The sequence below is a fragment of the Perna viridis genome, chromosome 8, assembly GCF_037379345.1.
Source record: "Perna viridis isolate PV_CMFRI_1.1 ecotype Kerala chromosome 8, ASM3737934v1, whole genome shotgun sequence".
Taxonomy (NCBI): Eukaryota; Metazoa; Mollusca; class Bivalvia; order Mytilida; family Mytilidae; genus Perna; species Perna viridis.
In genome coordinates this window covers 36410608-36429783 of record NC_142452.1, presented here as the reverse complement: position 1 = coordinate 36429783, position 19176 = coordinate 36410608, and the positions used below count along the sequence as shown (strand labels likewise).

Genomic DNA, 19176 nt, shown 5'->3' with positions numbered 1-19176 from the left:
TTATACCTGCTTTATTGTATGCTTTTATGGTTAAATAAACCTTTTTTCCTATCGGCAATTTCTGTTTAAGGTCAGGTTCCACCAAAATATCGGTCAAAGGCAGATGAATTGATTTAACGATGTCATCCATCCCAGGTCGTGTTCCGGCTCTCCAAGTAAAGTAGTCCAATCCTGAATGAGGATCAGTAAATCCATACCATCGGGCTGAAATATGATTTCTGAAAAAAAAATAAAATAAAGCAAAGTGAAAGTTTCAAGTCTCCAAAATTATACATACCGCTGCTGCAAAATACTCAAAATTATTCAATTCTATTCAAATGAACTAGTAATGTAGCTGGTACAGGTAACGCAAACATATCAACATTAGATAATACTAGTGCATTGTTTTGCCTAAATCAGGATAAATGCTTAATATTATATTTTGTACCTCAAAGATTGATATTCATTATCATATACATCAACACCATCAAACACTATCCCAATTGAAGGTGGACTGTTGTCAATGACAACACCATCTGACGTCACAGACGTACACAGGTTAGCCGTGTTACAAGCTGTGATGGTGATGTAGTACCGGATTCCTGGACCAAGATGCATATGGCACAAGGTGAAATCTATAATGGAAAGCAAAGACCATCCATAAATTTATTTACATTTAAAATAATGTACATTTATATAATTGTAAATGAAGTGATGTATAACATATATTGAAAACGGATGTTAATATATAAAAATATTGAACCGGAACTTTTAGCTTCAGTGCTGTTTATTTCTTAAAGTATAACGCATTTTTTATCGGATGCAGTGCAGTGATTCATCTTTCAAGACATTTTGAAATGAATTCAGTAATGTCAATTACCGACATGTTTTCGACCAACTCCATCACTCAAATATCATTTCGTCGATCCCAAATTGTAATTTTTTTGTTGAAAATATAAAAACAATGATGAATAAAATCTAATAAAAAGGAAAAGCTGATGATTATCGCTAATACCAAAACTATTATTCAAGGAACACATGGAAATTTAACTAGTTATAATTTTGGTTATTACCCTTCAAATTGCGTATAATTCTTACTATTCGATATTCCAATGTCCTGATTGGTTAATACATCTTCACATTTGATACAGGTTCCAACGCTAACGTAATAAGTATTGATTGTTGAATGTGGATCATGAAAGCCTTCCCAGTAGCTTGATAATGTCTTTGTATCTGTCTGATAATCAATATCTTTCATATAACTTGGGACCTTGTCTGGACTTCCATCATACACATGCCCAGGTACTGGTGGAGACATATCATAAACATAGGCCCAAGAAGAGGCTGAACTGATCAAACCTGCCCGGTTAATACACTGAAAAATGTATTTATTTAGTTTGTTTTCAAATGAAAAAAAAAGTTTCATTGACGAAACTCCTGCTCGCCTTCTCAGAACTCCAAAAACCATATAAGAACCACTATAGGTGATTTGTGGAATTTAGAGGTGCATATTGGTATTATGTGATAAATACGTGGTGAAATTTTCTTCATATTCCATTAGCAGTTCCATAGGATTAGCAGATTAAAAGATACACTGATTGAAAAATAACAAAAATCCATTAATTACATCATGCAACTCTAATAATAGTTAAAATGAAAAATCAAAATAGGAGGGGCACAATGCGGTTATAGAGGAGTTGAGGATTAGAACATGGGACGGGCGGACATATTTTCAATTTATTTCTCCCGTTTTCTAAGCGGGATATCAAAATAGCGTCCAAAACACAAAATATAGAAAACGATACTGCATAAAATTGCATGAATATAAAAAGTACAGTGTATCACACAATGTAGTTCCACATACTGTTCAACTATTGTCATTGTTAAGAAATATGTAAAGTTAGGTGAATATCATTTTAATGCAAGAGTAATCAAGGGAACCAAGGTTATAGCGGTAATCAAAGACATGCAATCCAGGGACAAAGACCAGACATGGAAAACCGATATACACAACAAAGAACATAAACTAAAATTATACATACAAAGTAACAAAAGCAAATGAGCAACTCGGATTCAACTAAAAACTGGAAGCATGGACCAGGTGAACCGGTAGGGTATGCGACCTCTGCTTTATAGAAACACCCGCCAAGTTGCCCATACAAAATCAAGTCCGGGGTGGACAAACGAGGAAAGGAAAACTATGACCCATTGAATCAATGAGTTTTCATGGTGCAGACGAATACACCATAACGATCAAATATGTTTTCCTCAACCAAAATATATGCAAAGTATACGTTACATAAGATAAATATTTTTTCTTTATATTTTTACAAAGTATAAATAGTTTGAAGGTCGGTTGATTTCTTTTATAAATGGTGTCTTTTCATCTCAGCTAGTTCCATTTCCCCCGGGCAAAGTCCGTAGGGCCGAACATTTGTGTGTTTATTTTTTTGTTTCATCAAGATTTATTTGTATTGAGTTTATTTGCACCTTTTTAATGCGGTAACTTATTTATCATTCATATATATTATCAATGTTCTACTAGAAGTAAATGTAAATGTAAATCATAAGTTATGTGATACCTTAACCGTGATAAAGTAAGGATGCCCTTCTTGTATGGTAATTGATCTGTCCTCAACAGAAACTCCACAGTCATTCGTTGTCTCAGAAAAAGGGATGATGTCACCATGTCCCGGATGCGACCCAACAGCCCACAGATAGTGATCTATACCACTTTCACTATCCAGGAATACACCCCTCCAACTGAATTATATATATATATTCATAATTAATGCAACTTTTAATTGTCATGATACAAATACAATTATTTCACAAGAAGTAATTTTGAGTTTCTAATTTTTTTCTATGAGTTCTATTATCTTACTTACCAAGCATCTATCTCATTCATGTTGTATATGTGCCTTCCTCTGATTGAGATTGGTTCGTTTGATTTATCTGGAGGACTACTGTCTATCTTTATTGGGTGGGAGGTAGCTTTTGAATACCTTCCTACAAAGTCGATTGCTGCAAGGGAAGTTGTTTGTTAAAAAAAAAACAGTAAAGTAGATAATATGTAAATATAAAAGTAATGCAATGATAAGCAACACACATAATAAAGTAGTTTTGAAAATATAAGATAAATATGCTTTAGAACCGAGAAAAAAAAGAACGCTGATATTTATTATCTGACATGTTGTGAACGAATTTGTGGGTGTTTTTAGAAGTGCAGTGTGTACCTGGTCCGTGTTTTCTGCGTTTAGTGGAATCCTTGTGTGTTTTTTTTTTGTTTTGTTTTTGTTTTGTTTTCTGTTAATCTATACCTATTATTTGCAATATAGATCTAATTCCTTGTCTAACTGTAATCAGTTGAATATATTTTTACCACCGATTCAATGAAGGATCCCTTGATTACAAGGACTCTTATCCTATATATCAAATATTTTTGTGTGTATGCATTTCATTATCAGTGATTATCTATATTCTATATCGTTTGCCTTATATAGCATACCCTAAAAATTCTCTAGAGACGCCTATTAACAGTCCGGATAGGTTAGTCATTAATGTATCGTTGTGTCGTTATATCATTTGTTTGTTTGATTTTGAAAATTTAACATTGCTCTGTTACCTTGGATTTTTTAACTTTTGTTGTCGTGTTCATTTGGAGCTTATTTATTGATGTGCTTGCATTTTTCGAAGTATTTCTATTTTGTATTAAGTTAAACACTGATGTATTTGGTTTGCATTTCTTTTTTCCTCTGATGTAAGATGTCTGACCAACAATTTTTAAAATGTAATCAAAGAAATCAAGAAAAGATGAACTATTTTAAGTTTATGTGTATTATCTTTATGTATATAGTGAAAAAATCAAAGGTACAGATGCTAGATATTAAAACCTTTGACAGTGGCATAATACTCATGCCCATCCTGTAATCTTAGTCCATGAATAGTGAAATGGTTAACAAGACCAACTGGTGTATATGGTGTAATATCTGTTCCTACTTTTGTTGAGCCTGTCAACAAAGTAATAAATAAATACATTATAAACCGTACTTAAGCACGATATACAGACCTACTACAATTTCATATAACTGCGTTAGATCCTTTGAAGTCATTCCTAATATTTATTTACCATTCTTTATAAAAAAAAAAGTGACACTGAATTTTTAAAACTGAATAGTTGCCCACTTAATATTGTGTTTTGTTAAAAATTTGCATGAAACGATGTCTTAGTTAACATTGGAAATCTTAAAGTATGAAGACACTGACGACTGGTGAAACAGAAACACCGAAACCAAAAATACTTTACATATATATACTTTACCAACGCCAACGAAGTATTCTTTTACTCCAGATTTATGGATTGTATTCCCAAATTCTTCAACATCAAGGAACGAATCCCAGCTGATAAACATGTCAGATGTGGACGACTAACAACCAAGGTAAAAATAAAATACAATACAATTTGATTAAGATGACATTACATGACCGTGAATTATTCCATCCGCCATGACAATCAATGTAGTACAGATGAATGATAGGTAACATGTTTCACCTGCTCGAGAAAATAAATTACAGCTACTTTTTTTACCATTTGATACCGTATTGAATTTGTTTTTAGTCTGACCCATTAGCACCACGATTGACTGTAGTGATACAAATCATTTTATTTGCAATTGCTCTCAAATATTTGGAAAACTTAATACCAATCCGTTGATTGATTGATTGATAGGACAAATGACCGATCGAAACGATTCTGCTTGCAGTAGTCTGATACACGTACATTCCGTAAGTAGACATGCCGTCCTTTTGGGATACATTATTCTGATTGCGAGCCAAACATTCGCCAGCCTATTTCCTTAAATATCGCGTCCTTGGCGCAGAAGCAGTGACCACATGTACCAATTCTAAAGTTTTTAGAGTGACGTGACATGGTGGGGGATCTAACCCACGACCAGCGGCATTCAAGGTCAGTCCACTACCCTGAGACAAACGAGACAGTTAGCAAAACAAGTATGAATAGAACCAATTTAAAGACTTAACGTAGTGAAGAAACAATATGTCGGATACCAGAAATCTCAAATTTGAGAAACTTTTTTCAACAATCTAACTCAATGTCATGCAACTACATATTCATTTCGTAATTCATATCTCCCTCATCAATGATAAATGTCTTTTCTAAGATTCAAAACGTCCTAAACGAAATATGCTATTGTCAATAATAAAAGCATATCACATTCAATTAACAAACTGTTATCAAAATTTCATTTTTGCAATCGCTTCGAACATAACGAATAACAAATGCAACTTTTAAACTCACTATGTTCGAATATGGAAAAAAAAATGCTAGGACATGATACCTTTAGATTTTCATTGATCGGACAAAATATAAAAATGATGAGGAGTAAATGATTACTATAAACGACTTTTAATCCAGCGTTAACGGGAATTTCACCTGATACATTTTGCTAGGATCAATGCCGATCCACACATGTCCTGCTATTGGAGGAGTCAGGTCGACAGTTACTCCATCACTGCAACTTTTAACTTCATCTAATACCTCTGTCCATTTCTCATACTTTATTTCCATTCTTGGAGCATGGATACATACAAGGTAGCGTTTGCCCTGAATTAGTTCCTCATTTGAGTTGAAGAAGGCGTTGATGAATTCCTTCTCTGTACAATGAAAGGATATCGTATCGAGATGAGTGTGTAGAGGGTTCGAAATCGTATTTATACGGATGAAAACTTTCAAATAGGGAGCCTTAAGGCCATTAATGAAACTGAAATCAGCTGCTACTATTTTGATACTTTAAAGTATAGAGTGTACGCGGTACTTGTTATTTATATGTGTTTTTAAATGTTTCTTTAAAGTAATCCCCTTCCAAACAATTACATCATTAAAATATGACCTATCGAAGAATATGTACCTGTTTGCCCACACTTAATTGCATTAGGATAAGAGCACGGGTCAACCAATTGCAAAGTGTCTTCATCTTTATAGTAACTTTCCACATCGAGATTTTCTGCGTCAATTACAGCCCATGAGTAATTGTGATGTCGTAAAAGAGGCCATGTTGCTGATATAACATTCTTGAATGGAGTGTAATCTACATCTGGTTCACACCATCTTTCATTTAATGGAAGGAAAATGTCTTTTCCATAACCATCGCGCCTCACTCCGTCTGAAATGAAAGGTAACAATAAAAAAAAAATACAACACTTGTTTATTTTAGGCTATAGTTAATAGGAAAATCCAAAAAGGAAAGTCCACGCAGCGAATGGTAATATAGGTAACAAGCTAGACCAATCAATGTAATTGATAGTTGCTGAAGAGAACGCAACGACAAAAAAGTGTTACAAGCGGATATTTGTAACTACGGAAGATGTTATTCCCATTTAAATCAGAGAATCAAAATTTACAGATACTATGCAAAGTAACATATACAGTTCATACAAGGTTTTACGAAATTCTGTTGGGTATTTTACAATGACACTTTGGTACATGATGATTTATGGTAAATTTCCAAATTCAAAGGAGCAGAACTCCAACACATTAGAGAATCATAATTTCCTGATAATGTACTGAACAACATATGGTATTCTTGCTACATACCAAATTTCAGAAATTTATGTTGAGTAGTTTCAAAGGTGTTCCCATAACAAGTGTTATGCAGGGACAGACAGACGGAAGTACGGACAGAGTGACTCAACTCCTAGACCTACATCCGCCTGGGGCGACGCAGGTAAAGACAGAAATTTGAAAACTATTGTAAATGTCCTAATTTTTTACAGGCATTTCAGAAAGAATAACCAAGGGAACCAAGGTTATAGCGGTAATCAAAAGAATGTAATCCAGAGACAAAGACCAGACATGGAAAACAGACATACACAACAAAGAACATAAAGTAACTAAAATCATACATACAAAGTAACAAAGGTAAATGAGCAACTCGGACTCAACCAAAAATTGGGAGCATGGACCAGGTGCACTAGTAGGGTAAGCGTCCTCCGCTTTTCTAGAAACACCCGCCAAGTTACTCATAGAAGTCCGGGGTAGACAAACGAGGAAAGGAAAACTATGACCCGCTGAATAAATCAGTTTTCATGGTGCTGATGGATACACCATAACAACCCACGAGTTCATGATGACGACCATAAAACTTCTGATGACTTCAATCTTGTAGCAACATAACCCTGTTCCAGAAGCCTATTTGTTAGAGTTTTAGCGCGATACAAAACGTCTGCGTAGTTTCGACAAGCTCTGGCATAACGTATGAGTTGTGATATGAACACTCCATACTCGGGAGCAAAAGGGATGTTGCCACAGATGATAGGAAAGTTGGCAATTCTGAATGAAATTATATGGAACAATGACTACTTAATTTCATGTTGTTCAAATAGTACCGTCATAAAGAAGGGCAACTGAACAATTATATGTAATAATATTAAAATTGATCATAAAAATGTTTGACGAAAGATATAGGCTGTCCCGATATCTGACTATCGATTAGCGCCGACATATGAAATACATACAGGAAGAATACTATTATTTGCATCTTTATTCGTATTATTTTCTTCGTTTACAATTTAAGACAATTAGATATAAATCATCCTACCTAAACTATTTTCCTGTTCTCCAATGGCGTCTATGACTATCTTTGGAACGATCAATGAGTTGCCATCCTTTACTGAGCATGTTTTTATTTCTTTGGACATTGTTGACCATACTCCAACTTTGTTATATCCTCTGATAAATACTTTGCGGCATTTCGAAAAATCAATTGAAGAGTTCAGAGGGATAAAAAATTGAAGCTGCAAAAATTAGAAAATTGGGTGAAAGAAATGTTATTGGATAATGGATATGTACTTCACAAATCTCTATTTAAACTCTGTCAAAGGAACAGCTATTCATCTGAACATATTAAATATTTTGTCTTCTTTTCTTAAGTTAGTTACAAAAGCATTTCTTATTGTAAGAACTGAGATACGTTGTCGAAATATTAATAGAAATAATAATCAGCGAACTCTTTACGAATGCTGTTTTTATTTTTTGAACTGAGTGTACTCATATATTACGTGTTTCTGGTCTAGAACAGTAATATTTTTCAACGAATGCCATATTGTGTGCATTCCGACACCGTCCCCAATTGCCCATTCGTAAACACTGACGACGGCAGCTGCCTCTTCATACTTCTGAATGTCTGGATCCACCATGTGCTCAAACTGCACCTGTATCTAAACAAAAGTTTGGCCACGATTTATTTATTTTTTTTTTAAATAAAATTACCTCGATGATTAATAAGTCAAATGTATACAGCGTTCAAGTATCTGTATTCTCGAGATAATTCGTTGTAAGCAGCAAATTATTCAATAGACAGCATTTATAACATTGTTTACCTTAAAAAGGTTAAGAATGAATTATGACTTTTTAAACATACAATGTAACCTATTCATAGTGACAACAACAAAATAATAATATGAATAATAATAACCTGGCATACTTTTATATGAATTTACCTGGTCTCCTTCGATAACAACGGTCATATTTCCCGTTTTAGGAGGTTTTACAACAACAGTCACACCATTCCCATAAACTACAGGAAAGCCATGACCTTCTGCGCAGAATTTCAAAACAGGTCGATACGACATTCCTGGTTGTAACTCAAGTTTTGATAAAGTCACATAGTTATGAGTTCCGACAAACTGAAAATCTGTAAATTTTACCCAGACGTCTTAAAAGAAAAAAAAACATGATGAAGTAGTCATATTCAATTTATAATATTGACTATAAAATGAACGTCTGACACATCCTAATTGCACCTGTACAGTGTTTATTTAATTTACACACGGTAACGGTTCAAGAACCAAAATAAATTAAAGACGAAAATATTAAACACACACAAATAAACAAAACACAATGGTATTTTTTTTTTAAAGAAAATTTAATTACATGTAATTAACAATTCATTGATCAGAACTGTGAAGTGGTTGGACTCTTTTTCTCTATTACCAATATAGATAAGCAAATGTTTGTTTTTGTTTTTGTTTTGTTTTGATTTGTTTTGTTTGGTTTTTTTTTAAATTCACTCTCTGTCTTTTTTTAAATGAATAGTAACATTGTAAACAACCATTGGGAAATGAAATATCATTCTAAAATATGGCATAACTTTGAATAGACACATTTCTTTTCTTTTGATATTAAATAAAAAAAGACATTTTATTTTGAGAAGTTGTATATTGTTAAATCTGTTTTATGCTCACTATCTACCAGTCGTCGATCCAGTTTGATCCACGTTTCTCTGATGTAATCTTTATATTTGTTAGGAATAGTCCAATAAACATGTAGAGATGTAGTAGATGACTGGTAGTCGATATTTTCGCTGCATTTTGGTCGCGTATCCTGAACAATTGGAATTTAAAGATATTAATAGGATAATTGGAAAGAGTGAATAACCAAAACCTTATCATGAGTGCCGAAGAACGCCTTGATTTAACTAGTTTGCCGAACGAATTAAATTCTCAAGCGTTCTTGGCACGAGTGATCATACTTTGGTTATTCACGATAACCAATTTAGTATCGTATTTATTACATAGATTTTCTTCATAATTTATCTATATTTTAAATTTAAATTCTAAACTATGTGAGTAGTGGATTGATGTCAAAGTTGTGACGTTGTGGCAGGAGGAAGCCCGAGAGTGAAATTACCTAATTTATTTCACAGTGTGAATTATCGAAATTTATTACACTGGGAACATTCGGTAAAACATTGCTATCTATATAATAAATATATATGAATATATAACCAATCATAGTATTGCTAAATGATGATATTGCATAAATGAAATTAGTAAAAATTGAAGTGCTTTGATTCTTTTTTTAATTGCTAGTGACTAAACGTTTATAACGGTGCTTGTAAATTATTTTGCTTAGTAAAAACGCCCCGTGAGATACTTATTCCATCAATTTTAACTCGTTTTATAATAATCAATGAGTATATTGAAGTCCTTTATACGAAGTAAGGGGACTTCCTTAGTTGGGGAATTGTCAACACCGTTTAATAAGACGATTTCAATGAATGGATTAAAACCGTCTATTTCAATAGACCTGAACACAGTTTTCTTTAAAATAAAACAAATCAAAATGGCTACCGTTTCCATTGAAACACTAAAAAGTAATAATACAAGTATCGCAATCTCTCAGAAACCTTATGAAAAGGAATTTGAACATTAACATAATGGTAGAATTTAGAGAGCGCTATATACATACGAGGAAGCAATGAATCTGAATGTTTGGTGTTTCCTTGAAAGTGGAAAAAAGAAACCTTTGATCGAATTTCGTCATTTTTACATGATTTCTATAATTTGTTTATATTACCTTTACAAACTTAGAAAATATATACATTTGATTTAGTCAGACGTTTCAGAAATTCCAAAATAGCTACCAAAAAAAAAATGGCGGCAATTCAAAATTTGTACCCCCCCTCCCTTATTAAAAAGAGTAATTAAAGGAACCAAGGTTATAGCGGTAATCAAAAAACATCACTCATTTGTTGGACCAAATGTTCTCATTGTACTAAATAACATTGAACTGACAAACATAAAGATACAGTATGGCAATAATGTTCGGGCGATTTATGGTTGCTTCATACTTGTTGTACATAATTTACCTGTTCATGGTGTTCCATTTTTAATTCCTCCAAATCTAATTCATTGAAAAAAAAAGACATTTTAAAAGATCGAATACAGCAATTTTCGAGTGAAAAAATACTTAAACTATCACATTTCGTACATACATACATACATTGAATTGTTGTAAAAAAATGAATAGATTTTACTGATAAAGAAGAATATAATACAAGCGAAAATATAATAAATTGGTGTGAAGAGAAAAAATGTATTTTTAATTACTTTCATTTGAAATTGACTTCTTTTGTCTCTCAGATAGCGTTGGGTTTCTTTAATTTATTTAAGAGATAAGAACAACTGGTCAGTCTATTAATTATCTTTAATATGTTATGTCTGTAGATTCAAGGTTAATTTGTTTACTAATAACACCTGCAGCTGTCTGCAGTATCAAAAATTTGAAAATATTATTACTCTAACTGTCCAGTGTTCAGGGCAATTTATTTTGTTACTATTGAAGCGAGATAATTAGTGAATAGTGATGGTAAGTTCTGTATGTATTGAGTGTAGTTGTAAAATTGTAATCGAAGTATGTAGACGCATGTACGTATAGTATGACTAAAATTTTTGGTGAAGTGCATATCGGCACATCGTATCATAATCGTACTCGAAAATCATTATTGAATTATTATGTAAAATGTGGATGTATATTTTATTCAATACAAGTAGAATATAACTTGTCTGTTTATTTAATGAAAAATCTCTGGGTAAAATAGTAAACATAACTAAATAAATAAAAACATTTTTACTCAATTATTTGTTAGTCATTTTTATCATAGTATATTTTCATCGATCTCATTCAAGAATGTTTTGGCAGGTATGTGGTGATATACTTAAATATGTGTTTCATTTATTGAGACTTTTTTTGGAAAAAAAACTTTCTTCCCACATAGATTACTTATATGATACAAATAACGGCGGAAGGATATACATTGAGAACAGTTAAAGGTTATATATGAATAAGATAACGGTGGAAACATTTTGCAGTATGTTTCATCAAAACTTTTAACTTGTCAAAAGTGTATTAAGTATTTTGCATTTTTAGAGAAAAGATTATTTCCTGGATGCATTTGATATATCTCAACAAAAAATGATTGTTGTCTTATTCTTTTATATAATTTTATGCATATGTGTACGTATATACGATATGTTTAAAAATGTAAATTTGCTGTATAAAAGTACCAGTGCAATTGTTTCCTTCGCGGACAAGTATTCCTGTTAGGTTTTGGTTAGTATCAAGTACCAGAATTCCATCTGTACTGACTAATGCACTGCCTGCGGACGTTGAAGCCTCGATAGTCACAAAATATGTCTAAAAACAAAGGTATTAAATATATTTGGTCTACACATATAGAACTATACAGGTAATGCAATGCGATTGGAAATTGGTAAATCTTTCCAGGTCAGTCCTAGTGCATATATTGAGAAACTATGAACATTGTGAAACAGATATCATTGAGTTTAAACAGTGTGTAGTTGCAAAGACTAAGTGGTACTCATTATAAACAGTAATATATTGACCATCAAAAACATGCCAATAAGAATATAACCAAGTTCATACTGCAATCGTTCTATTTAAGCAACCAAAATGTGTTGACTGTATTTTATTGGTGATATACGGTCATTGACAGTAAATAACAATTAGGCCCTGCCTACTTTCGTACCCTTGCATGAAATACCTGTTTATCGTAGCGTCACTATCGGGGGTCACAAGTAGGGACGAAATGTAAGAAAAGCAAGTTGTAAGAATATAGAAAAAGATAAGGATTGCAGTATTTTTTTGCATGGTTGATTACAATCATCCTCGACAATTTAAGTATTTCAAGTAAATTATAAAATTTCTCAATATTTTTTTTTTAAATTTCATTCCTTCGTTGAAAACATGGTTTTATTTTGTTTGTTGTATGTCAACTGACATGGAAGTAAACACATTTGAAATTTAACCACATTCCAAAGATCAGAAGCCTGACGGAATTTGCTAATAGGTATATAACAAAAATATCCGTTTCACGTTTCATAAAATTTTCTGGGAAATATTGAGTTGTGAAAACGGGGGATTCATATTGTAGGTCACAAAGTGAGTTCAAATTTAGCTGAAACGACATCTTCAATTAATAACATTTTTAGTTTGCGGGCAGAGTTACGAAAGAAATGGGTACGTTAATAAATTGTTTGAGGCACATATGCCTTATGAAAATGTAATACAGACACTTGATAAATCCAAATATAAATATATTAATAATACGGAACCCGAAAACTTAGTAGATTTAGTCCTGTGAATGTGTGCTTCTCGTGTGATACAGAAACTACTTCGTAGAATTGGACATCGCATAGCTTTGGCGCTGAACCAACACAAGCTCTAAAAGCAACAGTCTGATGTGGATGTAAAAAGCCTGACCATTTTATAGCTAGAGATGTATTGTCTGTTGTAAAGTCAATATCTTCTATATCCTGTATAATAGTAAATAAAATGAGTTTTAATATGTCACTATGAAATATCTTGTTTGATAAAGCTATTCATTGAAACATACAAGTATTGCTTAAAACTTCACTTCATCGTTACTGTTTTTTTTTTATAAAGACAGCTGAATTCAAAGTCAAAAGCCACGGAATGCAAAATGCACATTATTTTATGAGAAAATATAGATGGAAGTCAAACACTAATTTATTTTAAAACATGTAGTGCCATTATTGAAATAGTTTTTTCAACTAACATTTTGTTCATATTGAGCACCTGCATGCGTTGGTAAATCAAAAACTATCCCTTCTGCTGGTAGTTGTACATCATGATCATAAGGTAGAGATGATTGGTAAACAGAAAGTCCTGCTAGGTTTGTAGCCTTCAATGTGAAATAGTATTGATGATGACCATGAAGAGACCATTTTATTTTGTCTAATGGTAAAGCCGTACATGTTGAAGGTATAGTTCTTTTACATGACCCAGCAAATATCAACTTATTAAAGGAATAGATATCATACATGTGTGGCTGATGACCTGAAAAGATTATAAGAACGAATTTTAACCAAAGCGCAAAGATAATCACATTTTGTATGTATCAACCATCCTAATAAATGTATCGTTTTTTTTTCTCGAATTGCTTTTTTTATACATGATATTAACGGCAGTTTTGTATGCAAGATATGAATAGATATTACATATTACAGAATTATACAGTATATATCAAATGTTTCTACAGCAATATAACTTTCACTCAACTGGCGTGTGTTATAGATTCTTATTTGTACATTAATTCATTAATTCCGTAATCAAGTTTCTAATAACTTTTACTCAAAATACTCAATATACTCAAATACCACGATTATTTAAAAAAAAGGAATATATTTGTATTAGACGTAATTTGTCTTTATTTTAGATAAAATTTGAATTTTTAAATCTTGAAATTCGCGTCATTTCGCAAATTTATCTCCATTTAATTTTTTTTGACGTTCATTTGATATCATTATTTTTTGATTTTTTGTATTAGTATTTACGCCTTTGTATAGCTTCGATAGATAATCCGCTGGACAGATTTTGCAGCGGCGAATAAAACCGTAAACTTTTTTACAAAAAAAAACCCGTTAATTTCTTAAAAAAAAAGATATTAAGGATTTCTTAAACATAACGACCTTAATTAAAACAAAATTTCTAGCTTGGTTGAAATTATAATGAAAGCTTTCATTATCAGGCATTCACACACTTATTCATACCAACTGCAAACTGGAAGTTCATTGGATATGGATCATCCTTGTCTTCAAATGCGTCCACAGACCAGTTTGCTATAAGGTATCTTCCTTCTATCTTGACATCTATTTTTCCTCCAGTAAAATGCGGTTTAGAGGTATCGATAATGAACGGCCCAGTGCTCTGATAAAGAATAAAGTTAAGAAGGAGTACATTTAAAGCCGAAATATGTAGATATATATTGAGTATAGGATTTTGCAATGTACATATATAGCTTACACAATGATCTCCGTAATACTATTATAACTTGAGTCAAATCACCTTCCTAGTTTATTGGGCAAATACAAATATGTCTATATTAAATCAATAGAGCCGGATATGCAAATAAGTACACAACTCGTTAGTTACTACCTTCGATGTGAAAAAGAGAAGAAAAAGGCATTTGTTTTTTCTAATTCAATTTTACATTGAACTGACCTGAATTCCTTCTATTCCACTTTTAGTGATACTTTTAATAACGATGTAAAATATCTTGCCATCTGGCAAATCCGGATGATTCAATCTGAAGTGGTTGTGGTGTTTTGTTGTTCTAAATGGAATTATATCAGGTGCAATACTATCTGCTGTTGTCGATAACCCAACTTCATAGTCATGAATAAAATGGTTTGCAACAGTAGGTTTCCAGGAAATTTTAAACTAAAAATAGGAATAAACGAAGGTCAATCAAAGGTCAAGAATAAATAGACGATACTTTCATATAAAGTAACTTTTAAGTTAAAAGTTAATTTACAAATGTTAAAAGCATAATGGGGCTGACAGGGAGATGCATTTTGAACTGGAACATGCAGCAAGCAATACAGTTATTAGGTGTTGGGAATTTAGTAAATTAGACTATGTGAAGCTAAATATGATCTTTTTGCTCTTATCAATTATGCAAACAACATCTTTTTTCAATTCCATATTTTTACCATACCAGTATTTTGTTGAAGGCCATTTTTTTTTTAAATAGCCTATCAAGAACGACGTTCCGAATCTTTCTACAGGTTGAGATATTCACCAGTATGTAATAGCATACTTAAAATATTAAAAAAAAAATAAGTGTCACAATTGCAGCTAAAATAAACGTATTTGAAAATATATAAAAAAAATATTATTTCAACTAAAGATAGTACGTGTTGGATATTGTTTACTACCTGTATTAGGATTAGAAGCAAGACAATCTGTTCCGTCCATGAGAAGCAAAGTCAAGTCATATTTGATTTAAAATACGGAAAATAATCAAGAATAAACAAGATCAAACTAAATTTGCAGTACGATATCAAGCATCTTAATTACTAATGTATTGATTAGAAAAGATTTTATATTACACCAAGTTAAGAACAAAATGACAAAACCTGTGATACTCGGCGAACGACTGCAAACACATGTAAATCCTTAGACATGCCACAAATACTGGTGTCTAGTACGAAAATGGGATCGGCTTCAGGCAAAATGGATACATTCGAAACCAAAATGGAACTGCAAAAAAAAAAAAAAAAAAGAAATGAAAGAAGATGCTGTACACTGACAAAATCTAAAACTAATCAACAACAAGGTTTGAAGAAATAAGGTTGTACTTAAAATCAACTGGAAGACATTTTCATCATATGCCATTTTTATCGCGTTGTTAGAAAGGAGGGAGATCAGAAATATGCAGGTGTATTTTATTATGTATGTTCGAATTAAGAAATAATAAATAGATTAAATTACCTTATAAATAGATTAGAAAAACAAATGACAGTTTGCTTCATCGATTACTTTATCCTACGTGTATTAGTTCCGTAATCAGATACGTCTATATGAACTTCGATATAGACAATCTTAGTATCTAATCAGTGTTTCTCATGGATGAATATTACGTCATGTATATTCATTGGAACATATTGTTTTGTATATTGAGCATATGTTATGGAAGAACATTTGTTCCATGTCATTATGAACTAAAAGTAAAGTTGGTATATCCAAATACCTTACCTACAACTTAAAGAAATATTAGTCACAGAATGACGTCGAAGAGCACCATCAATATACCACGTTAAACCATTGTCATTGACAAGCCTAGGTCTTGTCGAAGCACCGTCGAGGACGAAGTTTGTCACTTTTGGTACTTCAGTTGTTATGGTAACACCATCGGAACATACAACGTTTGAGTTTTCTTTTGCTCTGTTAACAGCTACCACAGATATTACGTAGGAACCCTCAACAGGAGCGTGATAGGAAGCAAAGGTGTTGTATGTCTCTGTTGTCTAAAAAAAAAATGAAGAAAAACAGTGATTTGCTTAAGCATTCAACCAAAGCAAGAACAAGAACGAAAATAGTAGTAAAGGTTTCATTCTACAAAATATATCTAACAGCCATTTTCTGTTTTCCCTTGTTCAAATGTTGTTATTACTTTCATGATTTAATAAAGATATGAAATATGAATGAATAATGCATGTAGAGCCAGAGAGCGTATATTTTCTTACCATGATAATTGCATTTAAATGACCCCGTGTTGTTATTTCAAACATTCACTTTACAAGAAAATAAAGGTACGAGAATTAGTTTCTAAGATATTAAAAGATTTTTACATGAAATACCTTCGTGCTGTTTTTGAATTCTTTATTTGTGAAACAATGGTCACTGAACAAATATTCATAGAACTCAACACCACTTTCTCTATCGAAGAATCCTTCCCAGTGAGCATTCAAGGTTAGGTCTTGCTGATAATCAATTTCGGGGTCCCCTTTTATACCATCATGTACTGTTCCTTCATGTGGTGGAGATACATCAATGGTTATCTATAGTAATGTATTAACGTTTAGATAAGGAAGACAAATAACAATTGACAGTTAAATACAGATATACCAGTAATACCAGTAATACATTTCAAATTCGTCACATCCAGTAGTAAGTAAGCTTAACAGTGAAATACACATATGTTATTTTCAGGCTTATGGTCCAAATACTTTATGGATATAGTTAAATGATCGATGCCATAGTTTTTATGTCCTTAAAGTCGTTATACCTACGTTTCAATTGCAACTAGGTCTTAAACAACGTACATATCTAGGCATCTTTATAATACAATATGTAAAATCAACGAATATATCAAACATGTCTTCGATATCAAACTTCACTATAGTTCAGTCTAAGAGTGTTATTTTACTCAGTCTTGTTTTAAAGGATATTTTAACTATATCCACAAACTGTTGCTGGTGTGTTCTTGTTTGAGCAGTTATACCTTTTTAGAAACAATTGTTTTTAACTTGGCTCTGTTGACCACAATGACTTCAATGTAGTAGTCAGAATCATGTACTCCCTTATCTTTACCCACAATCAATCCAGAGTGGTTATTTATCTTTGGAATCACAAAGAAATGTTGGTGAAAACATCCATGAAAAGAAGTACAGTAGCAAGCTGGTCCTCTTGGAGCACCTCCATACTTTTCTTGACATTCGGTGATATTCTTGAATAAAATAGATCCTTGGTATAAACTCCATGCTTACTATAGTATTTAAATGTACTACAATTTTGTGATTTTGTCTTATAAATTGTACAGCTTAATCAAAATGCAATTATTGTTAATTTCAAAATTAATGCATTAGTCTATTAGATTGTTTCAAACATGTCAGTACTCACATGTGGCAATATAATAAACAAATACATACAACATATGCTAATATTTACTTACCATTGCATTGCCCTGTGCATGCAGATTATCGTGTCCATGTAATATGTCGGTTTTAGTAAAGTTGTCAAACAATCTCCACTGTAAACTATCAAGACCGCTGTGATAGTCAAATGCATTCCACTCAATTCTAAGTAAAAAGGAATCACCACATTTAGTATTGTGAAAATGCAATATGGTACTTATATGGGGTTAACTTCCGATTCTGTTTCTGGAGGATGGAGATTTAAGGGGTTCGAAAAATGTATTGGTGTAGGGCGCTTTTTAAGTGTGAAGGATAGGGTATTACTTTTAAAAGTAGTTAATTATTTGGAAAACACAATAAATTTAATTAAATATACAATGTAAAACATTAAGGACTTTAATGATATAAAATTCGATTCCATAATGTAATTATCTGTAATAAACAGGGGATGGGTAACGAGGATGGAGGAATGGGGAATGAATAAGGTATTTGTACAAGTGAAGTGCTTACTATTTAAGTACTGTAAATACACCAATTTCAAAATTTAAAATTTGGATTTTGTGCGTTTATAATGGTAAGTATGCATTCAAAATGAAATACTTATATCAATTGTGTTTTTGAAGATGTTTGGATGCAAATACTACTTTATAGGATTTTTGTACTTTCAGTTCTCTGCTGCACTTGCTCTGCCTATATCAATTATTTTAAAGGACTTGAGTTCAATTTCCGGCGCTAAAACCTTCACTCTGTCATATTCGAGATATACATATAAAACAGTAATTAATCGGTCAAAGTCCACTTAACTGAAATGCAATAAGGAAAATATATAAAACTAATTGTATGAAATGAATGTTTCGAAATCATTTTCAATATTTCATCGGTCACACATTGTGAACATGAAGCGTCAGCGTGGTCATTAAACATGTGCTATTGTCAACGCTTTTACCCGCCCATGAACAAATAAAATAAAAAACGTTCAATTCTTAGATAATACTCACGTCATTTTTGAAAAGTCTTCAACACTGTGTACAGAAACATTGACTCTATCGCCGTTCGACAACCACAGGTTTTCAATTTCCGGTGGACTCGAATCCTTATAGACAGTAATAGTATCATCAACATACACGTCAAGTATGTCGAATGCCCTTACGGTTATAT

General features: G+C 32.2%; 1 protein-coding gene across 3 annotated transcripts in view; it reads right to left on the bottom strand.

The window, feature by feature from the left end:
• Positions 1 to 19152, bottom strand: part of LOC148610363 (uncharacterized) — a 32481-nt gene extending 13329 nt beyond the window's left edge. For 2 of the 3 annotated variants that reach the window (XM_088542884.1, XM_088542885.1), the window contains exons 1-25: positions 19017 to 19152; positions 18057 to 18183; positions 17607 to 17831; positions 16963 to 17163; positions 16358 to 16629; positions 15739 to 15862; positions 14822 to 15040; positions 14371 to 14527; positions 13377 to 13657; positions 12913 to 13113; positions 11845 to 11974; positions 10647 to 10681; positions 9241 to 9379; positions 8497 to 8711; positions 8056 to 8214; positions 7596 to 7791; positions 5907 to 6161; positions 5432 to 5652; positions 4301 to 4406; positions 3873 to 3989; positions 2868 to 3003; positions 2562 to 2742; positions 1078 to 1354; positions 428 to 614; positions 7 to 218 (exon numbers count right to left, since the gene is read on the bottom strand). In XM_088542884.1, coding sequence (XP_088399010.1) covers positions 7 to 218; positions 428 to 614; positions 1078 to 1354; positions 2562 to 2742; positions 2868 to 3003; positions 3873 to 3989; positions 4301 to 4406; positions 5432 to 5652; positions 5907 to 6161; positions 7596 to 7791; positions 8056 to 8214; positions 8497 to 8711; positions 9241 to 9379; positions 10647 to 10681; positions 11845 to 11974; positions 12913 to 13113; positions 13377 to 13657; positions 14371 to 14527; positions 14822 to 15040; positions 15739 to 15862; positions 16358 to 16629; positions 16963 to 17163; positions 17607 to 17831; positions 18057 to 18183; positions 19017 to 19021 — 4378 coding nt within the window. In that variant the 5' untranslated portion in view covers positions 19022 to 19152. Of the gene's footprint in view, positions 1 to 6; positions 219 to 427; positions 615 to 1077; positions 1355 to 2561; positions 2743 to 2867; positions 3004 to 3872; positions 3990 to 4300; positions 4407 to 5431; positions 5653 to 5906; positions 6162 to 7595; positions 7792 to 8055; positions 8215 to 8496; positions 8712 to 9240; positions 9380 to 10646; positions 10682 to 11844; positions 11975 to 12912; positions 13114 to 13376; positions 13658 to 14370; positions 14528 to 14821; positions 15041 to 15738; positions 15863 to 16357; positions 16630 to 16962; positions 17164 to 17606; positions 17832 to 18056; positions 18184 to 19016 lie in introns of those variants that run through there. The other variant, XM_088542886.1, reaches the window with a different exon arrangement.
• Positions 19153 to 19176: the final 24 nt, after the last annotated feature.